At 42.1% G+C, this 10,026-nt stretch overlaps 1 protein-coding gene across 2 annotated transcripts in view; it reads left to right on the top strand.

The window, feature by feature from the left end:
- The first annotated feature begins 245 nt into the window (after window positions 1-245).
- The window catches only part of rragd (ras-related GTP binding D), a 50,357-nt gene continuing 40,576 nt past the window's right edge, over window positions 246-10,026 (top strand). Inside the window, exons 1-3 of one of the 2 annotated variants that reach the window (XM_079286930.1) lie at window positions 246-439; window positions 4,734-5,029; window positions 8,809-8,993. In XM_079286930.1, the coding sequence (XP_079143056.1) occupies window positions 304-439; window positions 4,734-5,029; window positions 8,809-8,993 (617 nt within the window). In that variant the 5' untranslated portion in view covers window positions 246-303. Of the gene's footprint in view, window positions 440-4,733; window positions 5,031-8,794; window positions 8,994-10,026 lie in introns of both variants that reach the window. The other variant, XM_079286931.1, reaches the window with a different exon arrangement.

The raw sequence follows: 10,026 nt of genomic DNA, 5'->3' as shown, positions 1-10,026 counted from the left end.
ATTATAATTATCAATATTGGTAGCAAAACAACATGGCGAATCTCTTGTATTTATTTTAATATCAATATATTACAAAACATTTTTCTCTTTCGATGTTGACATGACAGGCACTTGATTTGGTCTGATACAGAAATAGAAATACTTCTGGACCCCTCGCCGTGCAGCTGCAGTGTCTCGGACTGGAGGCAGCGGGGGAGGGGGGGTCACCGGCATGGCTCTCACGTATCCGGTGACAATGTGGGGAAAGTTGGACACCGCAAGGCGCATTAAATCCAAACCCAACGACAAGGAGAGGGAGTCGGCATGACGAGCAAGAGGAGCGCAGCGCTGAGCGTTGAGGACGACGAGGAGGAAGAAGACGCGGCTGCGGCGGGATATTACGACGACGAAGATGACCTGAAGGCGTTTTCAGACGCCGAGCTGGGCTGTGAGGACGGAGGTAGGCGGTTATTTCCGCTGCTTGGGAAGGTCACATACGGGCAGAGAGCGAGGGAAGGAAGGGGGGGGGGGGGAGTGTTATGTTCCTGCTCCTAACGTTAGCTAGTCTGTTCTTTCCCCTCCTTTCTGTATAACACTATTTCACTCTGCGTCAGCTGGATAAGTCAGCTGGTAATTTAACCAGTGGTGTATAAAGTACTCAAAAGCCATACTTGAGTAAAAGTAAAGATACCTATTAAGTCACCTATTAGAATACTACTTGAGTAAAAGTCTTAAAGTATCTGATATTTATTGTATTGTACAAAAGTACTTAAGTATCAAAAGTAATTTTCTGATATTAAATGTACATCATAACCTGTTCATTGAAAGTAAAAGTACAAGTAAATGCTGTTAATAAAAAAGAAAAGGGTCAGAATTTTGAGAATTATGAAGTTTATTCTTTTAAGTGCTGTGGCCACCATGACCAAGGACATGGAGCTGTGTTGAACATAATTGGGTTGGCTGTGATCCATCCAGGAGCAACAATGTTCAACATAATATATTGTACATAAGTATACTTTTGCATCTACTATGAACTTATCATCATAATTCTCCGAAAAGCAATATGACACTATGAAGGAGTTGTAACAGTGCGTTTATAAGTATGCTCATTCCGACTAGAGGATGTAGAGGACCAATGCATAATATTATGTTCAGCATAATATCCAAAAAATCCAAAAAATATCCACTTGATGCATCAGGTCAGTGTTTAGAGAAAGGACACCTGCCTTGTAAACTCCTATGGGCCTGATTTGAACACAATAGACAAAGGTTTGTCTCAAGCTGAATCTTCAATTGGGCGACTGCTACCATCATAACTCCATCTGATCATCCACAACATGACTCAAATATCAAAACATGATCAATACTAAAGCAGCACCGAAAGGAACAACCCAGTCATTACTTGAAACTGAAAAATGTCCTGTTCATCTTCAAAAGAAGATGGTTTTCAAAATTGCGAGAATGCAGTCTCGCTCTTCTTGGGCTGAAGACTAGTCCTGCGATGCTAAATATCCTTTCACAGGCTGCTGAGACAGGTAGAGGTGTGTTCAGCGTCACACTGCTGTGTGTGCTTGCGCACAGCTGCGAAGGATTTCCCTAATGCTAATGCTAACGCTGCGCTCTCTCGGCTCCCATCAATCCTATGGTGTGGTGGCTAGCTATAGCTAACGTTAGCCAGTTAGTGCTGCACAACTGTCAACATTTCCTCAGCTCACTAACTCGCTAGCGATCCACTGGTGTTGGTCTTCGTCACCACCGTTGTTTGTTGCGGGAGCAGCAGGTGCTTCCATTTCTGCTTCCGTCATGAAATCAGTCATCGTAGAGTGGAATTCTACTCAGGTAGTCGCTCGCTAGCTATAGCATGTAGCATCCTGGGCATCACTGGGAATCAAAACGCCGCGGCTTTGAGAGCACTTGTTTGCAATTGCGCATTAACGTGATTAACCAATGATTTAACTTGCAAGCTAGGACCACTGATTCACCAAACCTGCTTGCTTGCAGTCTCTGTTCCACCACAGTCCCCGACGCTGGTCTCATGATTCATTGTTTTCTAAAGACAGATTTGATTTTGTTGCGAGTAACGAAGGTTTCAGGGGAAATGTATCTGAGTAAAAGTATCAGTTTTCTTTGCAAAATGTAGTGAAGTAAAAGTAAAAGTCAACAGAAATATAAGTCGTAAAGTAAAGTACAGATACCCAAAAAAACTACTTAAGTACAGGAACGAAGTATTTCTACTTCGTTACTATACACCACTGAATTTAACCGTCAGTGGGCAACATGGCTCTTTGGATATTAAAGGTTGCCCACCCCTGATCTAGGGTGACCATCTAGATACCACCCCTAAAATGATAGAAACCATCTTTGAGAATTTATTTTTGATGTGCACTTGGATTTGCTGCATGTCCCATCCGCTAACAAGGAGGGGGCGGGGTTTATGACCTGTACTGCAGCCAGCCACCAGGGGGCAATCGAGATGTTTTGGATTCACTTTTCTGGATCTGTCATGTCCTCAATCTTTCTAGCCAGTCTATGGTCACAGCACATCAGAAAGGTGTGGAGGGGGTCTAGAAGCCGTTTGGCAGTTCTGATGAAGTGTTCTGGCAGCTCAACTGTATGAATGTTAACAGGGCCTTCTAGAAAAAGATCGCATTGCTCTAAGCAAAACATACCATTTGAGTAAATATGGTACGGGTGCAAATAATGATTATTTTTATCGCCACATCTGCCGTATAAGCATGTTAACATAAGATAGTGAACGTGGTAAACATTATACATGCTAAACATCAGCTTAGCATTAGCACGATAACATTGTCATTGTGAGCATGTTAGTATTTCACTCAAAGCACCACTGTATCTATACTACACAAGTTCAAAGAAATGCAATTGTTGGTAGCAGTGGCGGCTGGTCAATAGAGGGCAATGGGGCATGGCCCCACCTTGAGCCACACAAAACAAAACAAACAACAAAATTATAATAAATTGTACAAATTGTCAATATTTGTGTTTTTGAACTGTGGAATGTACCCAGTAATATATGTACAATGTGATATCTGCGCAAAATATATGCTTTTCCTGCTCGTGCTCTCCGCCTGTGTGCACACGTCTCAGAACGCAGCTAGGGGGACCAAATCACTTTTGCCCAAAAGAGGCGGGTCTATGAAGCAGTTTAGCCAATTGCTGATTGAAGATATAAATGAGTGACATACAATTTAGCCAATCAGCGCCCTCAAATAGATTCAGTGTGGGGCCAAAAATATTTTGCCCCCCTAGCTGCGCGTTCTCATCAGGAGAAGTCTCTACGCGCGAGCGCCAGCGCGAGCACTACTCCTCCAAGACCCGTTTGAGAGGAGAACTTTGGCGGAGATTCTGCAGCCAAAGAGCTGATATCAGATCAGCCTGACCTCACAATCAGACAGCAGACTCGCGGGAAAGGGAAGCAGTACATGCGAAGCTTCTGTACTAACTGTACACCAGACAGGTTTGGCTAGCTGGATGACGTCATGCTAATAACTTATTTAGCTTTTTTAAACAACGGGGACGGATCCAGCACGGACAGTTACGGGAGTGAGGGATGAGGAGGTAAGGAAACATGAGAACACCAGGACACACACGAGAACTCTGTCAAGCTACATATTGGGCAAAGTGAACATCTTTTCTTCTACATAGCTGTCCTCAGTCTCATCTGCTTAACTTGGTCATGGAGGCATCAACATGTAATCGAGATGTTAAATTAACAGTGAAAACTCATCATCGCTTAATTTAACGTCAGTATTCATAATTACACTTCATGTTTACTTCTCCTGATCGTTACCTCCTATAACAAGGTCCATAGGGGCATCTCAATAAATGATCATGTTATATTATATAAGTGTTATTTACTGATTTTTTTCGTGTTGGAATAAATGTTAAATATTTAACTGCAAAGTAGTAATGCGTGTTTGATACTTTAATTATTTTGCATTAAATCATACTGGGATGTTTGCTGAAATTGATAGGATGGCCCTACCTAGAAAATTTTCCACCAGCCGCCACTGGATGCTAGACTCTTAATCTCGTTATTGATTTTATTTTTCGAAGCAATCATTTTGTCTATTTAACGTCAGAGAAAAGTGAAAAATCTCAGTCACATCACAGTTTCTAATCTGTAGTAGTCTAGTTGTTTCAGCTCTACAATAAAGGATAGGACAAATGGATTAATAGCTTTTATTTTTATTATTTCAACTTTGATGCATTAGTCTTCTGTGATTGGCTGTTGGACTGCCGTGTGGATGATAGAGGGCCACTGATTATCATGAAAGGCATAAGATGATACGAAGCAAACAGCTGTCTGAACTCTGTCTCCTCCCTTTGTCCCTTTCAAATGACTTCCAGTCAGGATATACGTGATAGAGAGGAGGGACACTGTTTCATTGACTTATTTACTGTACATTGACATTCGACATTCCTCAACATGGAGCCATCAAGGTCAGAGTGTCAAAGCAAGAATGTGACACACACACACACACACACACACACACACACACACAGGGGAAAGAGTATTTTGGTACACAAGTAAATTTGGTCTGGTTTGGTTGTAAAACTTTTGATTTAGTAGTATTTGCTGGTATTTAATCACATTGTCATGAATATTGTTATCTCAGAATCACTGCCATATTCTGATATTATTTTGAGGCCAAATCCTCCTCTACTCCTGTCACGTAAACTCAGTCCCCCATTAATCTGTTTAATGTCTCTGTTCCTTTGCTGTTGTATAGTGTTGGGCTTCAGCAATTCTCTGAACGGAGAGGTCAAACCGCGAATACTGTTGATGGGCCTGAGGAGGAGTGGGAAGTCCTCCATCCAGAAGGTGGTTTTCCATAAAATGTCGCCCAATGAGACCCTGTTCCTGGAGAGCACCAACAAGATCTGTAGAGAGGACGTGTCCAGCGTCTCCTTCGTCAGCTTCCAGATCTGGGACTTCCCTGGCCAGATCGACTTTTTCGACCCCACCTTTGACTATGAAATGATCTTCAGAGGCACTGGAGCACTAATCTTTGTCATCGACTCACAGGTCAGCCCACAGATCCATAAGGAAAATAATCAGGCCAATAGAAATAGAATAGGAGTAGGACAGACATTGAACTTTTTTCAATGTCAAAGTTGTCACTGATCTGGCGATTGCACTGTACTTTCCTGCGCTGTGATATGAGTCTGGATTAACAAGACAGTCACAAGGCCGTAAAAAAGTCAGCAAACACAATCGAATGGCTCTTTTGTTTTCTTTTCAATGTCGCTCGGTGTGAATTTATTTTCAGGACGACATTACATAACAAAACAATCTGCAATAAAACTAATAAATAACTACGTACAGTTGAGTTTAAGCAACAAAACCACAACAACACTTTGGGACATGCCACATGGTTGAAAGTCACGAAAGTCCTGTTTCGTGACTATTTCATGACCTGCCACGATACTGGGCTGGGATGAAGCAATAAGTTGTTAAATTTTACTCATTTACGATGGCTCTCTATGCTTTGTAATGTTACTACCCCAAACATCATTTTATTCGTTACTGCAAAACCTCACCTCAGTGAGTCCACAATTTTCTGCAAATTTAGTTTATAAGGAAGTTAGCCAGCTACAACTGTCGCAATGGCAACGCTACACATAAAATTGGACGCCTCTCAAACGATCCTGCTACATTGATTTGAATGGGAATGTCCCCTCTACTCTATTTCTATGATCAGTCCCTATAATGTTGCTCTAAAATGACACTTCAAATGTATCTGACAAATGGTGAGACACTACAGGGTCTCACCATCAGGAACTCAGTAATGAACACCCACAGAACACAGTAGAGATTGGATTGTCATCACTCCATGTAGGTTGTTTTGTATCACACAGAGCACAAGCAAATAGAGTTGTCCCAGGTTCAACTAACGTCACAGTAGAAATACACATCACTTTATAGCTTTGCTCTGGCTCAGGTCTTGGTGACTTATCTGTCCCTAGAGACCTGCCTCTAAGTTCCTGAATTAGGCACACACATCCGGGTGTCTGGTTAATCACCAGCCTCCTTCCCAACCATCTTCTCTGTATTTATTTCCTGGTTCACGCCACAGATCATAGTGACCTGCTTACGTTTTTTTACCCGTTATGCTGCGTTCACACCAAACGTGTCGCGAATTCATCGCACCGCATATTCGCGTCCATCGCCAATTTGTCTGGAGCCGCGAAAGCTATTTGATATCACAGCTTATAAAGTGTTATATATAGTTATATTATATATACAAAAACTATAGTTTGTTGTATTCATGAAAATATAGAACAAGAACATGAAGATGTCCACGCAGAGTTAAACTCTATTTTCCTCCGTGACTTTTCTTTTTTTGGATTTATCCATTGATAGTTTACAGAGGGCAGTGGTCTGAAAATCATGATCAGCCACCTGCAGGGACAAGCGCTTGACAGGAGTAGAGGATTTAACTGCCTGTGGGAATAATTAACATAAGATTCTGTTCATTCTTGCTCATAAATTATATTCTCTCTGAACACGTTTCTCTTTTTGGAGAGAGTCATGTGAGATAACTTCTTCGATTAGCGCAATTTCCTGCTCTTCTTTCTATTTCCTCGTCTCAGCCCCGTGTGTCACGTGTGTGTAAACCTCCCTCGAATCAGGAAACTTGTCAGAATACTCATATTTGATTGGCTGAGCTGAATCACGTGATGTGATTTGCAATGCATTGGCCAGTATGTTTCCTGCACCGCCGAACAAGTGCCGTAACGGCTGAATAAGAGGCACCGGTTAAAATTGAAACTTGGTGCCCAATATGTATAATTCCGAATTATCTATTGGTTTTTAGTTCCTGGGTCCGGATCTGGTGCGCCAGTTGGGGACCTCAGAGAGCCGCAGGTTGCCGACCCCTGGTATAGGTGATACCACTTGATGCGGTCCTGTCTGTTTCAGCTCGTCCCACTAGCGTTTGTGGGTTTTAATCTATACCCACTCATCAGAGTGGACAGCACTCTGTGGATCCGGAAGAGTTTGCCTCTCTTGCGTGGCCCCTTTTACCTTTTGAAACAGAGCTTCATGTATGCAGGTATATGCAGTAGTTGCGCAGTTCCTTTGTTAGCAAATCTAACAGGGTTCCAGTATGGTACAGGCATGGGTCGACCCGTTAACGTTTCATGCGGTGTTAAGTGTGATGTCTTGTTCGTTTGCATTATCAAGCTCATTAGTGCGAGTGGTAGCGCAGTAAACCAGTCCATCTTAGTTTCCCTACAGATTTGAGCTTGTTTAGTTTTTAGTGTACCATTAGCTCGTTCCACCAACCCTTGTGTTTGGGAATAATACACACATCCTAACCTTTGCTTGACCCTCAATGACTTATCTTCTCACTACACCATTGTCAAAGTGCGTGCCATTGTCTAAACCAGGGTCTCAAACTCAAGGCCCACCATGTCATTTTATGTGGCCTGCGAATCCGCCAGCAAAAAAAAAAAGGTTTAAATTTTTTTTATAAAAAAATTAATAATTAAAAGTTAGTTGATAATAAAAATATCCCATTAATCGAAATCATGAGATAGAAAGTCGAAGTTATGAGACAAAGTCATAACTATGATAGAAAGTCATAATTCTGAGATAGAAAGTCAAAATTATGATAGAAAGTCAAAATTATGATAGAAAGTCATAATTCTGAGTAGAAAGTCAAAATGATGATATACTTAAACACGCAGTCATAGAAGCAGCTCTTTGGCTGGTTACTGTACACTTGAAATGGAAATGTATTGTGAGTACATTGAAGACTACTTTAAACGTGGCTTTAAAACACATGAAATACTTCACGTGGGATTGTGCAAACGCACCCTTGAAAGGATTTTAAGCTTTGAACAAAGTTATTGTAATAACTTGTGTTTGATATTTGTCTTTGCTATTTTCTTTAACAGTTTGATCTTTGATAGAGTAATGTGGGTTTCTTAACCCTAAGTTAATTAAGTTATAACAGAAATGTGCTTAAATATATGTTGACATTTATATAACTGCATGTACAATATTTTTACACTTGAATAAACAATAATCAAATGCAGAGACAGTTATTTACCAATATGTTAGGAGTAGTTACATTTACACAGTCTTACATTTACAACCGGCCCTTTGAGGGCGACCGTGATGCTGATGTGGCCCAGAGTGAAAATGAGTTTGAGACCCCTGGTGTAGAGTGAAGGGGGACGGGCTGGTACCGGTGGGTGTAGAGTGAAGGGGGACGGGCTTGGACCGGTGGGTGTAGAGTGAAGGGGGACGGGCTGGGACCGGTGGGTGTAGAGTGAAGGGGGACGGGCTGGGACCGGTGGGTGTAGAGTGAAGGGGACGGGCTGGGACCGGTGGGTGTAGAGTGAAGGGGGATGGTCTGGGTCAAGGCTGCAGCCTCAGCCCGACAATCGACAAAAAGTTCCAAAATCCTTAAAATACAGTCGCAGCTAAACAATTAGCTGAGCGATTAGCTTTCATTGATTATCCTGTTCTTATGATCAAACTCGGTATGGCATCACTAACGGTACCTGCTCGGTCCCAATAACAGAAACCGGGGATCGGAGGGCATCCCTACTAATGCCATTCTTGTTGCTTTGATAAAAAGATGGAGGTGCCTGTGTGGTCTCTTCTGAAGCAGTGTACATACGTTTCTTTGTTAACTTGAACTCCAAAGTGTAGAAATCAGCTGTCACCGATGCAATAAATCTGTGATACGAGAACCCAAGAAAACGTTAGCAGTTCAAACCGAAAAACCTGGAGCTGACTAACGAAGCTGTGTGACTCTCTCCTCTTCGTCGTGGCATGACGACTACGTGGAGGCTCTGAGTAGGCTGCATCTCACCGTGACCCGTGCCTACAAGGTCAACCCGGAGATCAACTTCGAGGTGTTCATCCACAAAGTGGACGGCCTGTCAGACGACCACAAGATCGAGAAGCAGCGGGACATTCACAAGCGGGCCAACGATGACCTTGCAGATGCCGGCCTGGAACGCATACATCTGAGGTAGGCTTGGACTGCTTTTGGTTTCACAATTAAATAGATAGTGTATTGCAAGCTTTTATGAGCTTTTATGCTGCTAACATTTCACAAGAGCATCAATATCCTCTGCTCCCGTGTTCTTATTCTCTAGATATTCACAATGTGTCTCTTTATCCTGCTGCATAATATGTAGGGGCATCCTGACTGGGACACTGCTGCTAAAACCTGAATGAATAGTTGATGCTGGTGTTGATTCCATGCTGAAGACATCCCGTAATATATTATAGAGTGATACCAAAGGCTACAAGTAATACAGGGAAGCTCTTTACGTATTAACAACGTGGGTAAATATATAATCACTTTTACTCTTTAATGTTTCAGTTGGAATGTTATTGGAGTGTTATAGAATTACTATAGAAGATGCATTACCCAAGTATGATAATATAACTACTAGAGGTGTGAATCTTCACTGGCCCCACAGTTCCATTCTGATTCACCCATCAAAGATCCAAATGCCAGTGATTCTCGATACTTCTGAATGTATCGCATCCTCACATTTCTCTATGACTGCACCTGGCTACTTCTACAGTCAGATAAATCGGAACTGCCCTTTTTATTCAAAAAGTGCTTTCAAAACCTATAATTAAAAAAAGCTGCATCTTTCCAGTGCCAGTATCTATGTAAATATTACAAAACCCAAACATAAATCTTTTTACAGTGTCTTTCAACATCTCTAACAGCTCTAACACAGGGCACTTCCTGAATGCTTATAGCATTTTACACTCCATGAATTAGCCTAGTGGCTAGCCGACTCTTCCTTACTCATAGCTCTTCTAGTCTCACTTGGTTTAAAGTCACTGCATCGTTTTGATGCTGAATTTCAGCTGGCATGCACATTTGTTTTCAGCCCGACATTGTTGACACCGGAGCTGCTAATACTGGTAGCAAGAGCAGCAAGCTGGCGGAGTGTGTAAGCTCGGCCCACTGTGAAACAGACAGCAAAACTCATTAAAGACTCACACTGAGCTGGAATGAAACCAAGCTCCCGATGATGTCA

The sequence above is a fragment of the Melanostigma gelatinosum genome, assembly GCF_949748355.1.
Source record: "Melanostigma gelatinosum genome assembly, chromosome: 16".
NCBI classification, from domain to species: domain Eukaryota; kingdom Metazoa; phylum Chordata; class Actinopteri; order Perciformes; family Zoarcidae; genus Melanostigma; species Melanostigma gelatinosum.
This window is presented reverse-complemented; position numbering and strand designations above follow the sequence as displayed.